At 51.3% G+C, this 26073-nt stretch overlaps 1 protein-coding gene across 1 annotated transcript in view; it reads right to left on the bottom strand.

Moving 5' to 3' along the window:
• MGAT5B (alpha-1,6-mannosylglycoprotein 6-beta-N-acetylglucosaminyltransferase B) overlaps positions 1-20728 on the bottom strand; it is an 80478-nt gene extending 59750 nt beyond the window's left edge. The window contains exons 1-2 of the mRNA XM_064728303.1: positions 20475-20728; positions 13634-13746 (exon numbers count right to left, since the gene is read on the bottom strand). Of these exons, the coding sequence (XP_064584373.1) occupies positions 13634-13746; positions 20475-20542 (181 nt within the window). The 5' untranslated portion in view covers positions 20543-20728. The remainder of the gene's footprint in view (positions 1-13633; positions 13747-20474) is intronic.
• Positions 20729-26073: the final 5345 nt, after the last annotated feature.

Here is a 26073-nt window from a genome sequence, read left to right as displayed (position 1 = left end):
CCATTTGACTTCCTTATGAGCTATAGAAAATCAATTAATTGATTTAATCATTCCCTGGGTGTCCCTGCTTATGGAGATAACAGAGTGCCAGGGCAGCAGAAGCTGCTCCAGCCTCCTCTGACACAGGGCCAGCACACATCCCTGACGTCCTCATCACTGCTGCCCCACTTCAAGGTGTGTGAATTCACACTTCCATTTTCCAATAGCTTTGGTGGCATAATTTTTTTTTTCTTCTCTTGAAGCCTGCAGGCATTCAATCCTGAGCAGTAATTGCATGAAACAGGCACTTCTTCAGGAAGAGACATTTTCCCAGGATGGATTAAGCCTTAACCACTGCAACAGCAGCCCTGACACTTCTCTTTACCCCTCTGTGCCCTGCAAAGCACCAATCTGCATTTTGCATTTTGCACATCCCCACAGAAGTGGGCAGGAGAATCCAGTGTCACGTGGAGCCCCAGGGATGCCTTTATTTTCATTATTTCAACAGCTCTCATTTCCCTGCCTGCAACACCAATTTAATAAGGGCAGTAAAGTTTTACACCTCCATTTAAACTCCCTCTCCACGAGTCGGTCAAGGATGGGAGCACAGTGCACCTAATGATGGATGCAGAGCTTGGGGCTGAAGTGGGGACAGCAGCAGCAGCAGGAGAGGCCACATGATTTTATTTAACCCAGACAAAACAATGGTCTGCTCCCAAAAAAATGCAGATTAAGGACACTCCTGTGTGGCCATGGGGTGAAACCCCAGCACAGTGACACTGCTGGCACTCATAGATGATGTGTCACCTGCTCAAAGAGCCCTTGGGGCAGCTGAGCATCCAGCAGGGGCTGGCAAAAGGCAAAGTTTGGGGCAGAAAGCCCTCACCCTGCAGATGGGCTCTGCCTGGCTTTGGTGTCTCCCTTAACTCCCTCCTTCCCACCAATGCTTGGACAAGGAAGGAAGAGAACGGTGTTGGGAAGGATGAAAGTTTGACAAGAAAGTCTCACAGATATGAATGCTCAGCAGGAAGATTTTTGATTGTAGAGTCTGAGGAAGGAATAGAGATGGAAGCAAGATTTGATTTAGAAGAAAAGAATTGCTGAGCCAGTTTTACTGGATAACCAAGGAGGCAAAGGGTGTGTTGGTTAGAAGGGGTTTTTATGGCTCAGAACAAAGGATAAACCCACCTCAAACAAGAAGATGTTTTTACTAAGCAGAAAGAAGCACAGGCAAACAAGGCAGCAAATGCTGCAAGTAGAAAAGAGGTCTCAGTCCAAGAAAACTGAAAAACAACTTCTAGCTTAAACTGTAATGTACTAACTTTTAGTGATTGGAGAACAGTAACATGAATATGGTAATTATAGTAGTCATGATTGGCTATAGATAAAAGTTAAGGTATAGATTGGTTCTACTGTATTAAGATGCTCAGCAAAGAAAAGTCTGTAATGCAATGTAACCAAAACCAAAGGGCTCCAGGCCTGCCTGCAGCTGGAGCTGACAGCTGTAGGCACAGCTCTGCTACTCATGACCCTGGACTGCTGTGACATCCTGGATACAATAAACTGCATTTTGGAGAGCAGCCTGGAGTCCCACATCCCTCATTTCAGCTCTTACAGAACGGTGCCAAGCTCAGCATTTCCAGGGGAGCCCCAGAGCCAACCATGCTGCTCCAGGAGAAATCAAAACCCCATCACTCCCAGCACAGCTCCTCAGCAAGGAGATGCTCCCAGAGCCAGCCAGCTCCACTTGGCACCAACCACACAACTCCTTCCAGCATCAGCTGGCTGCTCCAGCCTCCGAGGATCCATGGAGTGGCTTTGGAAGGGCTGGAGCAGAGAGGCTGGAAGTGAGCCCCAAGCACTGAGGGGCTGCCCAGCCTGCTGCTCCACGTGGCTTCCCCCTGGCTGGCACCCACAGGCTCCAGGAGAGCCTAATGCAGCTCTGCATGCAGCAGCAGGACGTGCAGGATCTGCAGGTCCCAGCTGGTGCTGAGGAGGTGATGCCACACTCAGACCCACACCTGGCACCTGGGAAAGCAGCCTGGATAACAACACCCAGGCAGTGCAGGAAAAGGGGATGGGAGAGGGTGCTGGATTAATTTTTTTTTTAATTTAGAGATGGGGTAACATTGAAAGGTGTTTTAAAAACACTAACAATAGTGTTAATACTACTCTTAATACTCTTAACAATATTTATCCTATTCCATAACACTTGTAAGTCAACATTTGTTATCTTAAAATTTACATCCAAATACACACTACATAAAGCTTCTATCAAGTTTTAAAAATTTTCTACAAATTCATTCCCCACAAGAGGGGAACCTCTTGTCTTTTGAGGGAGTTTTACCTAAGCAAACTCTGGATTCAGACCCTGAGAAGAGTCTGATCCCTCCTCCTGGAGCAGCATCCTGGGCTCTGCCAGCAAGACACGCTCCAGCATCCGCTGATCCTGACAAGCTGCTCACAAACACTGCAGTTATCCAGGGCTGCTCAGCAGACAACATCAAAACATGACACCAGCAGCCCAGGAGAGGCTCATAACTCACTCAGGAAGAAACTGGGGATAATTAGTGCCCCGTTTGTGAGCAGAGCCTGCCCAGCTCCCTCCCCTCCCTGTCACTGTCACTTGCTCACACGAGCTTTCACAACTGGTTCTCCTGTCGCCTCCGCTGAGCGTTAAAGGCAGCAAGATAAATTTAAAACTCACATGATTTCTTGAATATTGTATTGCTGGGAATGTCCCAAGGAAGGCAGGAATGATGCATCTGACTCCATGTTCTCAGAAGGCTAATTTATTATTTTATGATACTATATTTTGTTAAAGAATACTATACTAAGCTATACTAAAGAATACAGAAAGGATGTTTCTAGAAGGCTAAAAAGATAATAATGAAAACTTGTGACTCTGTAAAGAGTCCTGACACAGCTTGGCACTGACTGGGCAAAGAGTCAATCAACCCACACCAGAATCCCATGAAACAATCACCTGTGAGTAAACAATCTCCAAACACACTCCAAGTAAACACTATATACTATACTATACTAAAGAATACAGAAAAGATACTTTTATAAGTATAAAGATATACTATATATTTTTAGTATAAGATATGCAAAAAAGATAATAATGAAAACTCCTGACTCTTTCCAGAGTCCCAACACAGTTTGGCCCTGATTGGCCAAAGAGTCAAAATAATTCACACCAGAATCCACTGAAATAATCACCTGTGGGTAAACAATCTCCAAACACATTCCACATGAGCTCCAAACATTCTCCACAACACAGGAGAAGCAAATGAGATAAGAATTTTTTTCCTTTTCTCTGAGGCTTCTCAGCTTCCCAGGAGAGAAATCCTAGGCAAAGGGATTTTTTCAGAGGATGTGAATGCCACACTTGAAAGCAAAGGGAACAGGAACATCCCTGGAACCACAGGTCTGTGGGCTGTGTCTCAAGGAGGCAGCAGCCCAAGCCCTCATTCCCAGGTGCTCTCCCCACCCAGAGCAGGTAAGAAAAGGGATTCCCAGAGCCACAAAGCAACTTTTGGGTGTTCTGCCCACCCCAAGCTCCTGTCAGAATAACTGTATGCTCAGCCCAGAAGCTGACTGGGATCTGTCACAAGTGGCAGCGACCCAAATTTTCAAATGGGTCCAGAAAATTACCTTCCCTGAGAGAAAGGGAGAGTAGCCTCACATTTCTCTTCACAGAGAAAAGCAAGGCACAATTCTTCCCAAGAATATTTCTGGGTTTCACATTCTCTGAACATCAGAGAAAGAAAACACAATTCTTATCATTTGCTGTGCTGTGTTTGTGCCCAAGTAGAATGCAACATGGAGATTGTTTACCCACAGTGATGGGGTTTTGTTTCCTTGGCCTGTCAGGGCCAGGTGTGTGTGTCAGGATTGTCACTGACAGTGACAAGATTCTGTGCAGGGTTGAGTGCTTGGCAGGTTCAGTTTTAGCTGTATAGAACAATATAGTATAATAAAATAATTAATTAGCCTTCTGATAAGATGGAGTCCTCCTCATCATTCCTCCTTCATCGGGGCCCTCACGGCACAGCAATAAGGGAGGGTGAACACACCTGTGTTTTATTTTAAAGCTCCACTGGGCTGAGCAGCATCTCAGCGCAGCCAGGATGGAGCTGAACTGAGCTGTGCCCTCCTCTGCTGTCAGCCCTCACAAGGAGAGGGTACACAGGGGGTCAGGATCATGGACAGATCCCTCCTCCTCCTCCTCCTCCTCCTCCTCCTCCTCCTCCTCCTCCTCCCAGCACAGCTGACTGAGAGGGGGATGGCAGAGTTGCTCAAGCTCACTCTGATCATCGGCAAATCCGAGCCTGACCTTTCTGCCTCCTCTGTGAGAACAAATGGTGATGTTACCTGGCCATGCTGACCCAGCTGGGACGCTGCTGGAGCAGAAGGAAAAGCAGCAGAGCCGGGAGCAGGAGCAAAGGACCCCTCTGAGAAGATCATGTAGGTTCTCACATTTCTATTTGGCCTCTCTGCTCCTCTCCTCAGGGAGCAATCCAAGGCATTGAAATAACATGAGATCCCGTTGCTTCACGGTGCTGTGGCTCTGAAATGGTGAAAATGCCCTACAAAACCCCGAGCAACCTTCAGCATTACCATCTGCAGCACAATTCCCACCCCTCCACGACACCCCTGCTCTGGAGAGAAACAGAAACCACAAACAGCAAAGCTTACAGCTGAGCTGCACAGCCCTGAACATCTCCCTCTCTCCTCTTCTGTGTTCACTGATGGAAGAAATCGCTTTAAGCAGGTGAGACTCCAGGAACTGGAGCAAGCAGGAGAGGCAGAGTTGGAATACTGAGAGGGTTTGAGGAGAACAGGGCAGGATTCCTGCCAGGTGACATTACACACCATCTCCAGCACAACACGCCTTGGCTGGTGCCTCTGGATCTCTCCTGAGTCCTGTAGCCCAACGTGGCAAACCAGAGCCATTGTGACACCACAAGGGAGCCCCAGTGCTCAGCCTCCCTCCCCATGGTCTGCATGTGGGGCAAGACACTCCAAGCGAGCAAGGGCAGGCTCCCACATTTTATATATATATATATATATATATATAATATATATATGTGTGTGTGTGTGTATATGTATATGTATGTATTTTTTTTTCTTTTCTACATTTATTTTTATTCTCTCCAAAATGAACGTAAATAACCAAATCTTTTTGCAGCAGAAGCTGTTCTTTGGTGACCTGCAATTCTTCTGGATCACAGACCATGGGAAGTCACTGCAGGGGCTGCACTGCCCACCCCCAGACACATTCCAGGTTGAGTTACCATTGCCCAGCTGCAGTGATGCTGTAGGACTAGGAAAACCTCTTTTCTAGCCCACAAGCTGCTTATCACCCCATCAGAGTCCATATCCTGCAGCCCTGAGATCAGACCCCAAAACACCTCTCAGGAACCTAGCACAAGGTGCAACAGCCTTGTAGAGGCTGAGCTTCACCTCTTCACACTTCTGTTTTCCAGCTTGTGCTCTAAAATAAGCTCTCCCCCACTTTTGTCCTTCCTTCATCCCATTCCCACCAATCCTGCTCCTAAAGCAGTGGAGGAAACACAGCACAGGAGCCCAGCTGTGCTCAGCCACAGGAAACCAGCTGGAGATGCTGGGGTGGGAAAAGGCAGGTGTTGAGCTCTGCAGCTGAGCAGCAGGAAACACTTAAATAGAGGTTGAAAAAACAGTTATGGGAACAGCAAACACAAACCCCAGAGCTCAGCAAAGCCCCACTTCCCAAAGGCAGCGGATTCCAGGACCCCTGCAGCAGTGACCCCAAGGACAGAGATACCTGTGAGCCACTTCAGATGCTTCTATCAAAGGTCACTGTTGAAGATTGCAATGCAAGATGTTTTCCATTACCATCCCCACCTTTGTCAAGTGGGCAGTTTGCTTTATCTCTCTCTTTGAGTGACCACAATCACTCCTCCCTCGGGAGGGGACATCTGCTGATAACAGCTATTGAATGTCCCTGCATGGCTGATAAGAACTACAGCATCCCATTGGGAGATGGGAGCCCAGAGGGATGAGCCAAGCATTCCTACCCAGATATAATCTGGAGATTCTGGAACACCAGCACAGCTTCTCCACTGGATTCCCCAGAGGAACAGCAGCTGCCTCTTCCACTGAGTCTTCAGAGGAAGAATCCATCCTTCTCTCCAGGATCCCTGCTCCAGCAGAACCACCCCTGACACTGCAGGATGACAACACCTGACAATTCCAATGGGGCTGCTGCCAACACCCTGACCCACAGGGTGTCAGGTTGGGTTCTGACTCTGGCAGTGTTGTTCCAGTGTACTGCATTGTTTATTTTATCCTTTTATTTTTCTTTTCCCTATTAAAGAACTGTTATTTCCTGCTCCCATATTTTTGCCTGAGAGCCCCTTAATTTCAAATTTATAGCAATGTGGAGGGAGGGGTGGGGAGGGTTTACATTCTCCATTTCAGGGGAGGCTCCTGCCTTCCTTAGCAGACTCCTGGCTTTCCAAACCAAGAGAGGCAGCTAACAGCAAAGTGAGCTGAAATCAAATCAGACCCCTCTGCAGGCAGCAGGAGCCCAGCACAAGGGCAGGGCTCTGCTCCAGCCATTTCAGGACCTGTCCCACACCTCCCCTGGGTTTGCAGCAAATTCCTCCAGCACCTCACACCCAACCCTGCAGGAACCAACAGCAAGAGGAATCCAAAGGCTTTTGATTCTTTGAAGCAGCCCCAGCAGTTGCAGGCACCATTCCAGCCACATCTAATCACGTTTTAACACTTAATAACCTATTTTCCCTGGCTAATCCCCTGCAGCAGCACGCTCCACCAGCGGGATGCACATCCCACCAAATCCAGCCTGAGGGACCACAGCCAAACCCCTCCCAGCACCATGATTACAGAATTTGGTGCTTTTTCAGCAGCAGCCTCCTGCCCCCTGACTCTAGCAGTAAAACAACTGCAAGGAAGATGCTTGGGGGGAAAAAGGATCGTCAAACATATTAAATTCTAAATGAGAGGGCACAGAAAACTCAATCTCCTGAGTCTAGAGCCCTTCCAAAGCATCTCCCACATTCAAAATTTATAGACTTCTCTGTTTCCCTTTTTTATCTACATCTTTGTTTGCTGAATAAATTCTCTCAGTGGCCATTTCAAAACAAAGGAACCTCTGTCTGTGTTTACTTGACAGCAGAGGATTAGGATAAAATAACTTGCATTTCAGAAGGGTTTTTTTATTTATTGTTAAGATGCAAAGCCTCTGCTGCAGCGAATCACCAAGCAGAGAATCCATCTGAGGAATGATTTCTGGCACACACCAAGAAACTTGGCTTTTGGAGAAAGCCTCCAAGAAAGGTATTCACATACAAAAATCAAATTTTAAATGGGATTAACTTCTGGACTGTGACATTATCCATTTCTCCTGTTCATGCTCCTGCCTCACATCTATGTTTATTTTGGTTATGACTGGCTGCTCGCACAGTTCAGGAGCCAGGAAAGCCCTGGGCAGGGCTGGGGCATTTTCATGTCTCCCTCCCTTTGAATTGCAATAGATGAGACTCAAAGCTGGGCTGGGCAGGTCACTCAGGGAGAAACAGGAACAGCCTCAGCCTAAAGTGGACCAGGGACCATGAACTTCAGCATCCATCCACAACCCAAAGGATTTTTTGGATGATTTTAAAGCAAATAATTTTTTGACATCCCCCAGTCTCAGGGTCTTTCTGGGTCGCTGCGACCCCGAGAATGTTAAAAGTTTCTTTTCCCAGCCTGTGTGCTTGAAGAATGAGTCGGAGCTCTTCAGTTTAGGTCTCAAGGCTGTTTATTGTTTCTTATCTATAAAATTTTTTCTCCTGCCCCGCCGAGGTCCATCCAGCCGGACAGTCCAGGCACTCTGCCTGCCCCAGGGCGGTGTTGTGTCTTTATACTAAAAACTATGTGTACAATGTTTGCAATTGCTTTCCAATACCTATCACCTATGTTAGACAGTGAGCTTCTACTCTAAACCAATCCAGAAGTGCCAACATCACAGCAGAAGATGGAGGCCAAGAAGAAGAAGGAGAAAGGCTGGACACGCCCAGATTCCTCCATCTTGTCTCCTGAACCCCATACCAAAAACCCCAAAATCTACTTTTCCACCTTGTGATAACTTCACTATTATTCTACCTAAACTGTTGTGGCTTTATGATCTTCATAAAAAGCTGGTAATTTGCTCCACGGGTCACAATCAAACCCACAGGTGTTTTGGGCTCCGTGCCAGGGTCTCTGAGCCCCCTGGCAGGGTCCTTGGCCCTGCTGGACAGACAGAGGGATGTTCTGGGTTCCCACACCACAGCCCTGCACTGAAGGGCTCAGGCAGCTTCCCCTGCTCAGCTGGGTCTGCAGGACCCTGTGAACAAGGAGCAGCACAAACAGCCACAAAAGCTGGGCTCAGCCCCAGGAAGGAGCTGACACTCACCACAAACCCACCCCATTTATACTCCAGCACCTGTGTAGAGCTGCCCACCCCAGAGCACGTGGAGGGGGATGTTGGCAGCTGCCCTGCAACACCCACCAGTTACTGAATGATGCTCCAAAGGGCTCTTACAGGAGCCCAGGGGGAGCAGGGACCAGGCTCCTTCCCACCAGAAGCCCATTCCTGGGAAACACTCAGGCCTGGGCATGGCAGAGCTGAGGCCATACCCAGGACCCCTCCCCAGGTCACTGGTTTGTGCAGGTTCCCATCCCTCATCACACCAAAAGCTCCTCACCAGCCTCACAATTAACCTGCTCCTCTGAGCTCGCCTCAGCCCAGCACTGTGTGCTGAACAGCCACCACCACTGCCAGGAATATTTCCTGGCCTTCCCTGGGATCCAGAACACATGTTAATTAAATGCCAGTTTGTTATTCAAACAGACCTTTGGAGACTTCACAGTGTGGATGTTCACTGCACGTGAGCTGCACCTCCCCTCAGCCAGGAGAGCCCCCTGAGCTCCTGCCCCAAGCACAGGGCTCAGCCCTGCCCTCTCCTCACCTCAGAGTCTGCAGGGATGGATTCTCCCATCTCCCCAGAGGCTGTGATTCCCCATTTCCCATTCCCAGGGAGGCTCCCTGTGGGAACTCAGCACATCCCTTTGGATGTCCAGAGATGCCAGGACCCCATCAGGGGGCTCAGAGACCCTGGCATGCTGCCCAGAACACCTGGAGACTTGATTTTGACCCCTGGAGTAAGTTGCCAGCTTTGTATGAGGATGTGAAAGTCACACAGGTTTGAATAGTGTAATAATAAAGTATTCACAGGGTGAAAATGTAGATTTTAGGATTTTTGGTGTGGGGGTTGTGGGGACAAGATGGAGGAATCAGGGCGTGTCTAGTCCTTCTTCTTGTTCTCCATTTTCTGCAGTGCTGTTGGCACTTTGGGATTGGTTTAGAGTAGAAGTGCATTGTCTAACATAGGTGATAGGTATTGGGAATTAAGTGTAAATATGTTATACGTTGTTTGTAATATAAAAGGACAACACAGAGTGCCTGTGGCTGCCCTGCTGAGCAAATCTCGGCTGGGCAGAAAGAAAATTTTATAGATAAGAATTAATAAACAACCTCAAGGGCGAAAAGTGAAGAGTCCAGACTCGTTCTTCAGTTGTGCAGGCTGAAGCAGAACCATCCTACACATTCTCAGGGTAGAGAACATCAACAGCAACCTGAGAGCTCCCCACCCTTCCTGCCTTGGCCATGGGTGGATTCCTGGTTCTCCAGCCACCAGATCCTCCCCTCAACAGCCACAGCCTGTCCCAGGTGACAGAGGGAGGTCTCTGGTGACACTGGCAGCTCCTGGCCAGCACATTCCCTGAGCCTTGGTCCCACTCTGCTTTGGGGGTTACTCACCCCTGGGAACAGCTCCATCACCCTGGGGCACAGCCAGTCCCTACAAACACCCCAGCATGGCCAGGAGGAATGTTAATGGCTCTTTATGCTTTTATTACCCCTTTTCACTCCTAAATCAAAATTCATCCTGAGCCTGGGAGGCAGCACATACTTCAGAAAATAAAATTAGCACAGTGGGAACCACAGCAGCCTCAGTGAAAGCTGTGACAGAAAGTACTGAACCCCAAAAGCCTGAACCAGGTGTTAAAGAGTGAGAAAAAGCCTCTCAGGTTGTGTCTGCCAAGCTTTGGGGACAAAGAACACAACCTCCCTCCAGCATCTTCCTCCAGAGACAGCAGAGAGGATGCTTTGTGTTTAAACCAGTGTGTGAGGCCATGAATGAAGCTCATCTTCCTCAATAAGCAGCACAACAACAGCCAAATGTGCAGCAATTCATCTGGAAGCAATAGTTTGTTTGGCAAAGCCACTGAATATAGGGGAAAAAATTGGATTTGCATCGAATTTTTGAGCTTTCTAACAAAGCAGGATTTGCCTTACCCAGTTAGAAAGCTAAGAGACCAAAACCTTGAAAAATTAGAGGACCTAGGTTATAATTTACTGCTTTTCTTCTTTAAATGAAACCAGTCAGGCATTACCAGAAGCAGCATTCAAGCTGCACCACCTTGGAGCAAAGCAGCATCTCTCCCAGCCAGCAGGGCTGGTGCTCACAGCCCTCAGCAGAGACAGAGAGGCTCTGGTACACACCTTGATTTAATCACCTGAACCCCTGAATGTGGAGGATTTGAGGTGTGAGGGCCTGAAAAAAGGACATTTGTTTTAAATCTGTTTTGTTTTAAATTTGTTTTGATTTGGGGCAGTGCTGACACTGCTCCCAGGAAACAAGGGATAGACAAGGATGCAGCCAGTGGATTCAAAGGTCTGGCCCAAATTAAGGATAAGGATGGGAAAAGCCACTCCAAGGTATCCAGAAAGGAGGTGAAGAGCTGAGTAATGGTATTTTTGCCATCATTTCAGCCCTTTAGAACCTTCTGGGCTGACCCCAGGTGCTTCTGCAGGTTTCTGGAAACCTCTGCTGCTCTTTGTGCCACAGCTCAGCTGGGCCCACCGCTCATCAGCGTTTCTGCCTTTCCTTCAGTTCCCTACAAACCTTTCAATGGCATTGGGGCTCCTCTGGGCCACAGGGCAGCTGTAACAGTGACACCCTTCATTTCAAGGTCAGCAATTTTTCAGAGCCCATCTCCTCAAATGCCAGCTCTGGAGAAGGTGCTGCTCTGGGGGCTCCTGCCCGCTCTCCTTGTGCTGTTTCTTATCCCAGGAAGAAAGAAATCCCCTCAAAACAGACTTCATTCACCAGGTATGTGCTTGGCTTAGGGACAGGAACATAAACCCACCCTCCCCATGGGGACATGCACCCTGAGCAAGGGCAGGAGCACTGAAAATCACCAACCCTGCCACCTGCTCCAGGCTGGGGCCACCAGGAAAACACCAGACCTCAAAAAGGGGTTTATTTGAGCTGGTGATGGGAACAGCCAGGGGAGCAGAGGGGAGGAACATCAGCACCATGTCCTCCATCCACAGGGAGAACACAGATCCAACTGCCACAGGCTGCAAAAACAGCTCTTGGAAGGTCAACTAAGAGGTTTAACACCATCCAGCCTCTGGAAAACATCACTTTATCCCCTTCCTCCCGCAGGGAAGCAGCTGGCACATCTGCCAGCACCTCAAGGAAGGGATTTAATGCTCCAAAATCACATCCTGGGTGAGGCTGTGGAGCTCAGATCCTTCCATGGTTCTAGTATGGAGGAGGAGAAGACCACAGTGGCCTGACCAAGCCCATCTCACCCTGCTCAGGGCAGCTCAAGCCAGGCAGTTCCCTCTGTGCATTTCACCTGACTGGAATCTCAGAGAAAACATCAGGGGAAGCTCAGTCCATGGCAGCAGTGTACTCCCAGAGCAGGGCAGTGACTGTCCCAGCACACAAGTGTCTCCTGAGCTGATTTTGTGTCTTGCCAAAACAGGTGTTAAATACAACATAACACTTGCTAAAAATCAGAATATTTCTCTTCTACATTTCAGTACCTGCATTAAAAAAAAGGCTTTGCATAAAACCTGCATAAAAAGACCTGCATAAAACCACAAAGGCCTTTTATTTCCCCTTCCCTAAAGAACAATTCCCACTCCCTGCAGGCCCCAAGTGCTCAAACCCACCGAGACCTCCAAGCACCTGAGCCAGACCCTCCACAGGTCAGACCAGAGGCAGCCCACACACCCACACTGATGCCAGTGCTGATCCTGATCCTGCTGCTTTCCCATTTCCTGCTGGGAGCCAGGGTCAGCATTCCCAGCACTCAGTCCCACCTGCCACAGCTCTGGGTGTGAGCACAGCCAGGTTGGAGCCACAGGGCAAAGCCACACACGGCAAGAGAGGCCAACAGGGCTCTGAGCCATCCTGATAATCCCAAAAAGGGCCAGGAAGGAGCTGGGTGTGACAGTGTTCACAGGGGTCTGAGGATGAGGGAAGAGATGAGAATGTTGACTCCATGTTTCAGAAGGCTTGATTTATTATTTTATGATATATATTATATTAAAACTATACTAAAAGAATAGAAGAAAGCCTTCATCAGAAGGCTAGCTAAGGATAGAAAAAGAATGATAACAAAGGCTTGTGAGTGACCGAGACAGTCCGGACAGCTGGACTGTGATTGGCCATTAATTAGAAACAACCACATGAGGCCAATCACAGATGCACCTGTTGCATTCCACAGCAGCAGATAATCATTGTTTACATTTTGTTCCTGAGGCTTCTCAGGAGAAAAAATCCTAAGGAAAGGATTTTTCAGAAAATATCATGGCTACACCCATAGGAATGGAAGATCCAAGCACCGTCCTCCTGCATCCCTGGCACTCATCAGCTCAGCTGGACCAAACACATGGGGACACCACATGGAGATCTTAGGTTGGAAATGGGGGTGTGTGTTCTGTCACCATCTCTCAGAGCTGGGGCAGTTCTCTGCTGTTCACGGGGCAGTTTTTTCTTTATCTCTCCCACACCAACCCTCCCTCCAGGAGATCTCTGCTCTCCATGGCCAGTGAGTGTCCCTACAGGGCTGATCCAATCCCACCATCCCATGGGGAGATGCTGTGCCCAGGGGAGGAGCCAAGCATTCCTACCTGGATCCAATCTGAGCCTGGCACAGCACAGCAGCCTTTGCCCCCTGCATTGCCAGAGGAGCAGCTTTCTGCTGCCCTGCATGGCCAGAGGGAGCCCAGGCCCATCTGCAGCAGCCCTGGAGCTGCAGAGGAAAACTCCCCCCTTGTGCAGGATCCCTGCTGCAGCAGAGCCACAGCTGGCACTGCAGGAGGGCTGAGCCCCCATGGGATGGGGCTGGGACACCGCCCTGACACACAGGGGGGCAGGGACTGCTCTGACTCTGGCAGTGGTTTGGTTTCTTTTTTGTACTATTGCATTTGTATTTTTAATTTTCCTAGTAAAGAGCTGTTATTCCTATTCCTATATCTTTGCCTGAGAGCCCCTTAATTTCAAAATGTCAGGTGTCAGGCTGTGTTCTGACTCTGTTAGTGTTGTTTTGCTTTACTGCATTGTTTATTTTATCTTTTTATTTTCTTCCCTAATAACTGTTATTCCTGCTCCCATATCTTTGCCTGAGAGCCCCTTAATTCCAAAATTATAATAATTCAGAGGGAGGGGGTTTGCATTTTCCATGTCAGGGGAGGTTCCTGCCTTCCCTAGCACACACTGTGTTCCCAGTGGGCCAGGCCAGGCTGTGGGGCCGTGCTCACCTTCGGTGCGGATGGTGAAGGGGGAGTCCCCCAGGCGCTTGGCTGAGAACTGCCCTCCCAGGGATGTCATCAGGAAGCACAGCGTGAAAAATCCAATGCCCAGCACGAAAATCCTGCAGAGAGAAAGCAGAGCTGGAGCAAGGTGTGATGAGCAGCCAGCCCCAGCACCCCGTGCCCCTGGGGTAATCCTTCTGCACAGCAGCAGGAGAGGCTTTGGGTGTCTGGGGCAATCCCAGCTCCGTCCCTGTGCCTCACCCAGCCCTGGCAGGGAGCAGCATCTGTGCAGTCCCAGCCCCACCAGCACCTCACCCCAGACCCTTCACAAAGAGCCCAGGACACAAACCCTGGCACTGAGCAGGGGGTTTTGCCTGAGAGGCCCCTCTGAAATCCCTGCAGCCTCTCCAATGCAGGCCGTGAGGAATTGAGGCCTTGAGGAATTCAGGAATTGAGGCCTTGAGGAAACCCCCATGCACTCAGGGGGAGTGGTGGATCTGCATCTTCAGCAGGGAAGCTAAACCAGACCACAACTGCCCTGTGATGCTCCAGCAGGGCCAGCCCAGCAGCCCAGAGCACAGGAACCACTACAATAAACAATTCCTGTGTTCCTCTGGGAGAGAGGAGTAAAGAGAGACCTTTACCTTCCCTTCCTCCCAAAGGATCTAAAAAAAAACCCTTTTAGTTTTTTATACAAAGCCTTTTGTTCCCCTGTAACTAGGCCAGCAGCACTGTCATTGTGTCCCCTGTGCACAAGGGGACAAGCAGGGACCTGCACTCGTGTGGCCTGGGGCCACCCCAGCCCTGCCTTGCTCACAGGGCTGGCAGGGAAGTGGCTCCCAGGGGACACACAGGGCAGGATGGCACCTCCAGGAGGGACAGGAGCTCCCAGCACTGCTCCTGCCCTGCCCAAATTCAGCCAAGTCCCTCTTTTGGGGGTGGAAGGGCTGAAGGCAAGAGCTCTGTGCCAGGCTGGAGTGAAAAGCAGAGTGCTCTGTGCCAAGGGATGGATGTCTGGCCTCCTTCCACTGCTCAGAGGCGCTGCCATCATCCCCAGGACTCCTTGGAGGTGCAGCAGCCACAAAAAATAAAAATAAAAATAAAAAAAAAAAGGGAAAAGCCCTGGCAGAGCCACTGCCAGGTGTCAGTGTGACACTCCCAGAGCAGCAGCGTGATTCAAACCCAGGGGAAATCTCCAGGAGGAGAAAGAGAAAAGACAACCCCAGCCAGCCTGGAGAAACAACAGGTTTGTAACAGGTAAATCAATCCTGAGTGGGGCAGGGAGCCCTCAGGGGTGCCCTGGCATTACTGCCTTTCAGCATCCCTGAGCCAAAGGGAAGCAAAGCACAGAGCACAGCAGCCTGCAGCTCTCCTACAAGCTCTCAGCATCCTCCACAGGGCTCAGGAGCCGCCACAGCACAGCCACCCAGGCTGTTCCAGGGCCAGAGGAGCCCCCAGCCCTCCACTGAGCATCCTGCACTGCTGAAAAGCACAGGAATAGGAAAAGCCTTCAGCTCTGCACTGCAATTATCTGCTGCTGGAAAGGGCTAACAAATAAAGTGACCTGCTTCAAAGCCCTTGTTAGTGCCTGGAGATGTTGTGGAGAGCTCAAGTGCCAGGTCAAGCAGCTCAAGAAGGGCTGGGCTTCCCCAGGGAGATCTGGTGGAGGAGCTCCCTGCTGTCCCTGCACAGCACAGCCAGGCTTTCCTTGCCTGGAGAGGCTCCTGGGCACTGCCAGGGGATGCCCTGAGCTCCTACCTCCGTGCAGGCAGCTCTGATGCTGCTGTCACACAGACAGCACACACCTGAGCCCAGATCCAGGGCAGCCTCATCTCAGCAGCAGCCAGCTCAGGAACAAAGGGTTTCTTTGCCTGCTCCAAGAGGATCAGCCTTGCTCACAGCAGACAGACCCCTAACTCCTGCCCATCCCCATGGATCAGCCCTGCCCCATCCCCAGGGATCAGGGGCGCCTGGCTCTGGGCAAGCCAGTCTTCTCACCTCCCACCTAATCAGGGGGTAAAAGCAACACCCTGGGCTTGTCAGCACCAATGAGCTGTGCCAGCAGCACACCCAGCACCAGCGCAAACCCTCCCTGAGAGCCAGGCCAGAGCTGAAGCTGGGAGAGCTGATCCACCTGGGAGAGCTGAACCTGGGTGAGCTGATCTACCTGGAAGAACTGGAGCTGGGAGAGCTGGAGCTGACCCACCTGGGTGAGCTGAACCTGGCAGAGCTGACCCACCTGGGAGAGGGGATCCACCTGGATAAGCTGAACCTGGGAGAGCTGAATCTGGGAGAGCTGGGAGACCTGGCAGGGCAGACCCACCTGGGTGAGCTGACCCACCTGGCAGAGCTGAACCTGGCAGAGCTGACCCACCTGGCGAGGGGATGCTCAAGTGCATCGCTAGACCTGCCTGACATTCCCGTGCAGCCTGGACCAGTTCAGATCCCTTTATTTCTGAATGAGCTGCCCCTAGAGGAGTGGAAAGCAGTTTCTACAGGATGCCTAAACCACTGTGCACTCACTGATCCAGGCTCCCATCCCTGCAGGCACAGCCCCACAAGCAGTGAGCAGCGGAGCAGAGCCACCCCCTCCCAAGCTGTGGGATGTGCACACAGACACCACACAGCCCTCAGCCCCTCCAGAGCTGGCTGGGAGGAAGGTTTGCAGAGAGCTGAGGTCCAGCTCCAGCAGGGAGGTGATGGTGGAGGCAGCAGAGCGTCCCTGATGCTGCAGAGTAACGTGGTGTCCCATAAATAGCTTGGAGAGGGGGTGATCTGGGGACGTCAGTGCCTCATCTGCCATTGCCACTGCCTGAGCCCAGAGCAGGGAAAGGCTCTCAGGAGCACCCTGGAGGGCATTGCTGCACCCAGCTTGGCTTTGGAGGGCTGAATTTGCCCTCAGGGAATGCTGTCTGGAGAGAACAGCGGGCTGGAGAAGAAACAAACTGAAAGAGCTCAAAGTCCAGGCAGGTCCTGCACCCCAGGGTCCATCCTGGTCCAAAACCCACCCATGGCCCTGTCCTGGTATCCCCATTTTAAAAAAGCATCACCTCAATAAATGCTCAGCCCTGATCCTGCTCTCACACCTCCTATTGACAATATCTTCATCATTATGCAAGACCTTGGTGATGCTTTTTAATCTTCATAATTATAGTCTGGCAAGGAGGGATCCTTAAACACTGAGCAGAAAGAAAAAGGGGAAGGGAAGAAAAAGCTACAAAGGTGATCTGTGCTCTACCATCTCCCTAGGAAACTAAACCTTTTTCATTTTGACTGGATTACAGAGAGAGTAGGGGAGATGCAAGATGGTTTTTTTCCTTTAAAAAAATTAGAAAAAAGAAAAAAAGAGGAATTGGAGCTTTACGGGAATTGCTGTCCTTGGGAGATGAGTGGATCCAGCCCAGAGCAGTGCTCCAGGGAGCAGGGATGGTGCAGGGCTGGGCTTTCAGCCTGAGAACCCCAAATCCTTTACTTTTGCTCCTGTTCTCCAGGTGAATAAAAGTGCCTGGCCCAGACTCACCTGAGTGGAAACTCCCTATACAGAAAACAAATTTACCACAAAATAGGTAAAACATACCAGATCCCAGATGGTCCAAATGCACTGGGTTCTCTCCCCCCAAATCAAAACTCTCTGAAGACTCTGGAGTTCCAAGGACCAAATTACATCTATCCTGCATGCTGGCTTTGCCTGTCATCCATGTCACGTTTAATTCATCACTTTGGCACAGTTTGGTGCCAAGTCACTCTCCACATCCTCCCCAAACTGAAATGTTCACAGTTCTGGGCTCTGGCTTGGTGCCCAAAAGAAAAGAAAGTGAAATTCCTCAAGTGTTAAATGAAAACTGGAAGTGATGCCCCAGCCATGGAGGATTTTGGCCCATGGAACTGAAGGCTGGATGTGACCAGGAGGGTCTGAGTGCTGAGCTGGGATGTGCTGGGGGAGGAAGGCCAGCACACCCAGCAGGATGGGGCTGTGGCACTGGGGATGTGACACTGGGACTGTGCCCATGGTGCCACATCACCCAGCTGGGACCCACAGGAGAATCCTGCAGGGGGAAACCAAGGGCTGCAGGTCAGGTAACACCTTTAATTCGACAAGATTTCAACTCCCAAAAGCTGAGCCACCATTCCTACCAGCAGAAGTCAGGCTGATGAATGACTCCTCTCCCTCAAACCCTTTTTGCTTGGAGCCTGACAGGGTTGTGGCGCTGTCACACTGATGCTCAGCCATGGGATCCATGCAGGGACCAGAGTGAGCTCTCCCTGACCACTGCCACATCCCACAGAAAGCCTGGCTTGGGTTCCCAGCTGGTGAACAGAATCACAGAGCCAAGGGCTGGGTGAGCCGGGCCAGGGCTCCTTGGTGAGTTCTTGCCTGGACCCAGCTCTCCTGCCTGGGCCCAGCTCTCCTGCCTCTCACCATGACGAGTGAGACCCCTTTGGTGCTGAGATGGAGTCAGAGCCACCCCTGGCCATTGCTGTGGTTCCCCAGACTGATCTGCTCCCTCTCTGCAGGTGCTCTCCCAGCTCAGGGCTTTGCTGAGCGTGTCTGGAGGGAGGTTAATGAAATGTTTTGGTGCACAGGATCAGGTTTCCTGCTGCTGTTTGCCAATAGCACCTATCCCCATCAGGCAGGGGATCACACCAGGGATTCCCAGAGCAGGGAGGCTTTGCCCAGCCAGCAGCAGGGAACCTGTGCATTTACAGGACCCGTCCTGGCTGCCAGCACCTTCTCCCACTGAAGATAAAAATAAAAAAATAAAAAATGCAAATAAATAAATTAAAACAAATTAAAACAAATTAAAACAGATTAAAATAAAATAAAAAAATTAAAATAAAATAAAATAAAATAAAATAAAATAAAATAAAATAAAATAAAATAAAATAAAATAAAATAAAATAAAATAAAATAAAATAAAACTGCTGGGGGTTATCCCTGACCCACAGCTGAGGATGGGGGTGCTGATGTTAGGGGAGCAGAGCTGATTGGCACCAGGCTGGAGCTGGGCAGTGCCAACACTCAGCCACGCTGGGCTGGGAGCAAGGTGACACAGGACTGTGGCATGGGGGGGTGACATTCATGGCAGCAGCAGGGAGGAGGGGCAGAGGTCCTGGCACTGTGGGACAGTAAGGAGAGGGGCTTGGGAATTCCTCCTCTTGCACAGGGAGAGCCTGGCTGTTAAATCAAGGTAACCCTGGTAGTTCCAGTGGCACCAACACTGGTCTGTACTGGTTGGAGAGCAAAAGCCAGCCCAGGGCACATGGCCAGGACTGTGCAACCAGAGACCATCCAGCCACCACAAACCCCTCACCCACACTCATCCTCACCCCTGATGGGGCTTTGTGATCACCTTGCCATCCCTGTGCTCTCCCCTGACCCCAGGTCACTGCTGGAGATGGGGTTCCCCTGCCTCAGGGGTGATGCTCAGGGCACACGGATGCTCCAGCCAGCCACCTCCCCATTGTGGAACTCAAACCCAGTTCAGAGAGCAAACAGCCAGGCAAAGAACATCCCCCGGGGTGAGTGTGCCCTTCAGTCACTCCCTGCTCCACTCCTGAGCTCTGGGAGCCCTCACACCTCTGTCAGTGCTTTGTGCCATCCCCGTGGCCAAATTCCTCAGTCCCAGGGCAGTGCCAGGCAGCTCCCGAGGAGAGGCAGGAAACCTCTCACACCTGAGTGCCAGCCCAGCCTGTCCTCCCTCCCTCCCGACAGGCGGTACCCGGGCTAAGCAAAAGGCACCGAGCCGATCCCTGCGGTGACCCCAGAGCTCCGAACACAGCAGGGAGCGCTGGAAGCCGCTGGGCTGGGCTGGCCCCACCTTGAGCTTCGTCCCCCGGCACGTTCCCCTCTATCTCTAAGGGGTTTTGGTCCCTCTCCCCATCGGAAAACCACCTAAGTGCCAACATCTCCCAACATCTCAAGCTCGGGACCAACCCAAGCACATCTCCGGCGAAGCAAAGAAGCCGGAGAGCAAGGGCTGGAGAGGGGAAGCGAATGTACGAAAGCAGAAATGGGGAGTTACAGCAAGGGGAAAAAGCAAAGGGTGGGTACGGGTGTGCTGGAGCCGGAGGGGTTCAGGTCTGGACATCCACCCCAGCCCCACTGCCAGCTCAGGGCGGGATTCGGAATCCCCAGCTGCACCAGCCCGCTCAAACCAGAGGAACCGAATCCCCTCGAGTACCAACATCTCCAAGAACCTTTCCCAGAAAAGCCAGCGGCAGCAGCCCCGCGATAACCCCGGAGACACCGGGGCGAGCCGGGACCGGCAGCCAGCGGGAGCTGCAGGAGCCGCACGGTGCCCACGGGCAGCCCTGCCCGGACCCTGCATGGATCCCTGCATGGATCCGTGAATGGATCCCTGTCCGGACCCCTGCCCCGCGGGCAGCCCTGCCCGGACCCTGCATGGATCCCTGCATGGATCCGTGAATGGATCCCTGCCCGGACCCCTGCCCCGCAGGCAGCCCTGCCCGGACCCTGCATGGATCCCTGCATGGATCCCTGCCCGGACCCTGCCCCGATCCGTGCTCGCATCCCTGCCCCGCGGGCAGCCCTGCCCGGACCCTGCATGGATCCGTGCCCCGATCCCTGCCCGATCCCCGCCATCCCCAGCCCTGCCTGGATACCTGCCCCGATCCCTGCCCGATCCCCGCCATCCCCAGCTGGGCTCTATCCCCAGCCCTGCCCCGATCCCTGCCCGGTTCCCTGCCCATTTCCCATCCCCGCCATCCCAGCCGGGCTCCATCCCCGCCCGGATCCCTGCCCCGCAGCCGCAGCCCCCGCACCCTTCTCTCTCCGCCCGCAGGATCCGGGCGAGGCAGAAGCGCCAGGAGGAAACCCCAACTTTACCTAAAGGGTCTCAAGGTGACGAGGCATCTCCTGACCATTATCTTGCCATCCGCGTTGACAGTGATCATCGTTCGGAGTCGCGGGCAGGGGGCGGCCCCGCGCCCCCCCAGCAGCGGCGAGCGGGGCTGTGCGGGCCGGGGGGCGCTGCGGGGACCCCCCCCGCCCTAGCCTTGCCCCTGCCCGCTGCCGGCCGAGCCCATGGCCGGGCCCCCGGGCTCCGCTCCGCTCCGCGCACCCCGCGCTGCGGCTCCGCTCCGCCCCGCGCCGCCCCGCGGAGCCTCCGCCGCGCTCCGCCGCGCTCCGCGTGCCATCTAGCGGCTGCCGCGCCCGCGCAGGGGGGGTCGGGCAGCGGGGAAGGGGGGGTGAAGGTGGGCACCCCCCCGAGGTGAGGGGATGGCGTTTTGTGCAGGGGGGATAAGCGGGTGCGGGCGGAGAGGGCGGCAGCATCCCCCCCGCAGGTGACAGATCACGGCGTGGGGACCCCGGGAGGCAGGGATGACCAGAAATGCCACTCAGCACCGTGCCCGGGTGATGTTTGATTTGGGGGGGAGGTTAGGCAGAAAAACCTGGCAGAAAAACCAAACCTCCCTTGTGGGTAAAAGCGGGTCTGAGTCTGTGACAGCACCAGGCTGCAGCCCTGCAGCCCCATCTCTCTCGGGGACACAGTCACAGCCACAACGTGGCTCCCCAAAGTCCCCGGGTGCTCCAGGGTGCTGCCAAGGGGACCAGGGTGGTGTCCTTGAGAAGACAAAGAGCTGAGGCAGGGGAAGCAGTGCTGAGCTCAGCAGAGGTGTTTCCGGCTCTCCTGTGGAAGGTGACAAGCACAAAAACCTCACAAAAGTTGGGGCTTAAAGGAGCCAAGTGTGCACAGAGCCCCATTTCCAAGCCCAGCCAGGATGGGGGGTGAGGGAAGGGATGCAGCACCCTGGGGTGAGCACAGGATGGCTGGAAGGACAACGCTGTCCCCCTTTGGCCAGGCTGTGGTCTGGGGGGCTGTGGTGCCAACAGAGCCCCTCATGCCATGCTGGCCCCATGGCTGGCTGTCCCTCTTTGCTCTGGGTACCACCACAGGTACCATAAAGCACAGGGTGACACTGCAGACAGCTGTCCCTTTGCCTTGTCCACAGTGGGATGCTCTCCTCCCATGGTCTTCCCCAGCCTTTCTCCATCCCAATTTCCTCCAGAGAGAGAAACCTCCCTGCAGCCCCACCTGCCTGGCCTGGCTCAGTGATCTGCACCTCAGGTGCTGAATTCCAGCACCAGCCACCCACTCCTCTACAAACTAACCCTGCTTGTGCACAATCTCAGGGTTTTCTCTGAGTGTGAAATGCCAGGGTTTTCCTGGGGGGCCGAGGAGGAGGAAATGCTGCTGTGGTGCTGCATTTCCATAGGCACCCCAGATGCTCACACTGCTTCCTTCTCCCCAGTGGAAGCCAGGGTCAGCAAAGCTCCAGGGAGCATGAAGCTGCAACAGCACCAGCCACGAGTGAGCTCAAGGACAGCAGCTGGAAATTTACCCCAAACCAGAAATTTTTGTCATAAAACAGCACTTTTTTTCCAGCCAGAAGTGAGAGGCAAAATCATATTCTCCAGGATTTCTTAAATGCTGGAGGATTTTTGTGTTTATCCACACTTTTTGTGGGCAGGTGCCAGGGAAGGAGCCATTGCCACAGCAGGTCTGGGTGGGATCCCAGCAGGATGCAGAGGGATGGATGCACAGACTGAGGACTTGCAGCAAGTGTGGCTCAGCAGGAGCAGCCAGCAGTGCCAAGCCAAGCCCTCAGGTCACCTTGGCAAGGACACCCTTCCCTGGAGCCCACCCTTATGTGGGGACCTCATGGACACAACCAGCAGCCCCCAAACACCAGCTGGGTGCTCATTTGCTCTTTTGGGTGCAGCTGGGAGCACCAGGGCTCCTCTGGAGAAGCCACCTGGTGTTCCTCACCTGGCCATTGGGCAGGGAGGGAGCAGCAGCCTGGTGAAGGTGCTGTGGGGATCCTGCTAGCCCGGATTTCCTGCCTGCTCACTCCATTCCCAGCTCCTGACAGGAATCACCTGAGCTGTAAAACCACCTCAAAATCTGGTGCTGCCCTCCAGAGCCCGGCTCCAGCCGGCAGCAGGAGGCAGAGCCCTTCATTCCAAAATTTCTTTCCAAGATCAGCTCAGCTCCATGGGGCTGGAAACCTCCCTAGTGCACACAAACACTGCATGGAGGGGGTGGTGGGGCAACCTGGGCACGGCTGGTGTGTGCCAGGATCCAGCTGTGCCTTCCCAAGAGCCTGGGAGGGACAGGGCACATCCCAGCCAGGAGTGCAGGGCAGGGGGGACCAGGGCTCAGTGAGGGGGAAATTCTGTGGGGTGGGACCCTCTGATCTCCATAAGGAAAACCCCAAAGTGCTTCTGTGCATCCCACAGCTCTGGGTTGTGCCAAACCAGCTCTTCCCAGTGGCAGCAGCTTCCCAGCAGGAAAGGTCTGGGGTGTGGTGGAGCACCACAAATTAATTATTTAAGGATTAGGGGTGAGTGACACTGAGGGGAGAAGGGACCAGGGAGGAGATGGTGTCCTCCCATTCCTCCTTCCAGAGCTGATCCTGGGCTGGAAAATGCCCCCAAAGGGTTTGGATGTTTCTTGGGCAGGCAGAAGGCAGCTCAGCCACTTTGGCTTCCTCCAGTGCCTCCTGCAGTACTGACCTGGAAAATAAAATAAAAATAAAATAAAATATAAAATAAAATAAAATAGAAAATAATTAAAATAAGAAATAAAGTAAAATAATTAAAATAAAAATAAAATAATTTTAAAATAATATTAAATAGTTAAAATAAAAAATAAAATAATTAAAAAATAAAATGAAATAATTAAAATAAAAATTTAAATAACTAAAATAAAAATAAAATATTAAAATATAAAATAAAGTAAAATAAAATAGTTGAAATAAAAATAATTAAAATATAAAAAAACAAAATAAAATAAAATAAAATAAAATAAAAATAGAAATCTGCTCTTGTCAATCTCCATGCCCATCCTGGCAGGGTGCTGGGATCAGAGGAGAGCGACAGTCAGAGTTAGTTCTGCAGCTCCCAATTCCCACCAGGATCAGCCATGCAGGATCCATCCCCCCAGGGATGGGAACGTGGCATTCCCCACCCCCAGGGCCCTCATCCCCAAGGAGAAGCTCTGCAGCAGCCAATCCTTTCCCTGTGCTGCTGCTTGAAACAAAAGCTTAATTAACTACCAGCTCACTGTCTGTTTAGAGGGATAAATCTACAATCCAAGCATGGTAATAAAGCACTGAATTATCTTCTTCAGCAGCTGAGAAGCAATAGCCCCAAAAATCAATGTGCTGGAGTTATACTGCACACACACACAGATTTGTTTGTTGTCCTGAATTCAGCAGCAGCAGGGAATGGAGAGAACCAACTCAGCAGCCAGCTGGCCCAAAAGAAACCAGTTTGGCACCAGTTAGAGCCCCTGCCCACCCAGAGGGAGCATCCCTGGTGCAGGGTCCTGCCTGTAACTGGGGCAGGGCCAAAGCTCCAGATGCAGCACCAAAGCATCCTCTGGGAGATGGGACTCACCTGCACCACTGCCCCAGTGTCCTGGTTTAGGGCAAATTTGGGAGGAAAACTCCAAATGGGGTCCCTGTAGAAAGCAAATTCAAGTGGCCCCTCCCCTCTGCTGGTCTTTGAGACAAACCTCTGTCACAGACATCTTTTATGGAAAATCCTTTCCTTAGGGTTTTTCCTCCTGAGAAGCTGGGAGGCCTCAGGAACAAAATGTAAACAATGATTATCTGCTGTTGTGGAATGCAACAGGTGCATCTGTGATTGGTCTCATGTAGTTGTTTCTAATTAATGGCCAATCACAGTCAGTTGGCTCGGACTCTCTGTCCGAGACCAAAGCTTTTGTTATCATTCTTTTCTATTTTATTCTTAGCTAGCTTTCTGATGAAACTTTTTCTTCTATTCTTTTAGTATAGTTTTACTATAATGAATATAATAAAATAATAAATCAAGCCTTCTGAAACATGGAGTCAGATCCTCGTCTCTTCCCAAATCCAAGAACCTCTCTGAATACTGTCACAAACCTCCTTTGAGACATGTGGAAAAAACTGTTTATTTATCAATTAAAAACTGTTTATTTAACAAGGAGAGTACTCACAGACATGGAAAATGAATAATATTAAACAATGGAACCTCTCACTTTTCTGAAGAGATGGCAAACTCAGAACATCCTTTTGCTTGCTCAGTCTCCATCAGTCCCTCTGGCACTGGAAATGCCACATCCAGGCCCCAGTGGGCCACAGGTGAGAGCTCCTGGCGTTTTTCTGGGTGTTCAGTCCAGAGCAGGGCCAATCAGTTCCAAGAAAAAGAAAAACCACAGTCCAGAGAACTTCTCTGCCTCAGCCAGCTAAAAAATAACTAAAAGCAGAGGAGAGCTCTGTCCTGTTGTCTGTCCGTGCTGCAAACACAGTTCGGGAGAAGGAATGTGGAGGAACAAGTGCAGCTTCTGAAAACCACACTTTGTTATTAACTCTGTTATTAAAAAATAACAAAATTTGTGCTTAACAAAAATTGTTGAACCACTCTTTGTTATTAACTTTGTTATTAACTTTGTTAACAAACTCCACACTTCTTCTCACCCTCTTTGCTCTCAGAATCAACCTTAAAGGTGCAGAACTTAATATCCAGCACAAATAGAACAGACAACTGGGGATAGAAGCATCATAAAGTCACCCTGGGACACCCAGCAAAAGACCTTGGGGATCTTCAGCTGATCCTTGGTAGCTGTGCAGCCCCTCAAAGCTCCCTGCACAGAACGTCATGGTTTGGGTCACCACAGCTGCAGGAAAGGGGTAATAAATGCAGGAGGGCTGTAACCCACCAGAAATAAAGCCTAAAATACATTATTGCAAAGGTCACAGAGGCACACACATCACTGCTCAGCTGGGGGCTCCTCCAGACAAGCCACAGTGACAGATTTATCTGGGCTTTGGTGAGCAGTGCCCATGTATTCTTTAAAAAAAGAATACAATCTCTGCGATCGGATAAATACTGATTTCCCAATTACGCTGTGGGCCCTCAAGCAGCCATCAACAAAGAGTGTGTTAAACTCTACACTACAAAAATGTGAGAACTTTATAACTCCCTCCCCATTAACAGGCTAACCTATCTTTAAATAGGAGAATTAATGCTAGAATGAATAACCAGGGTCCTGCCTCTACGACACAAGCTTACATCCATACATTATTAACGAATCACCAATATATGACAAATCAAACAAGCAGAGTATTAAATATCTTGTTAATGTGCTGGGGGTCCAAAAGCAGCCCAGGACCCTCCAGAGCCTCCCCACTCCAGCCCAGGACCCTCCTCAATGCTTCCCAAAGCCTGGGGCTGGATCTGCCCGTGTTCCATCCTCTCCAGCCCCGAGCTGCTGGGTGTTCATGGACAAACAGCGATCCCAGAGGGGGACAATGCCAGCGAGCAGCAGAGTTGTAATGTGCTGTGACAAGGCACTTCCTGAAGTTCTCTCCGCACACAGCCTTGCCCTTGAGATAACAGAGATAATTTGATTGCAGGAGCTGCCGTGCCCAAGCGC

Source organism: Zonotrichia leucophrys, chromosome 18 (genome assembly GCF_028769735.1).
Source record: "Zonotrichia leucophrys gambelii isolate GWCS_2022_RI chromosome 18, RI_Zleu_2.0, whole genome shotgun sequence".
Lineage (NCBI taxonomy): Eukaryota > Metazoa > Chordata > Aves > Passeriformes > Passerellidae > Zonotrichia > Zonotrichia leucophrys.
Note: the sequence above shows the minus strand (reverse complement) of the source record. Positions and strands in the feature narration are given on the sequence as shown.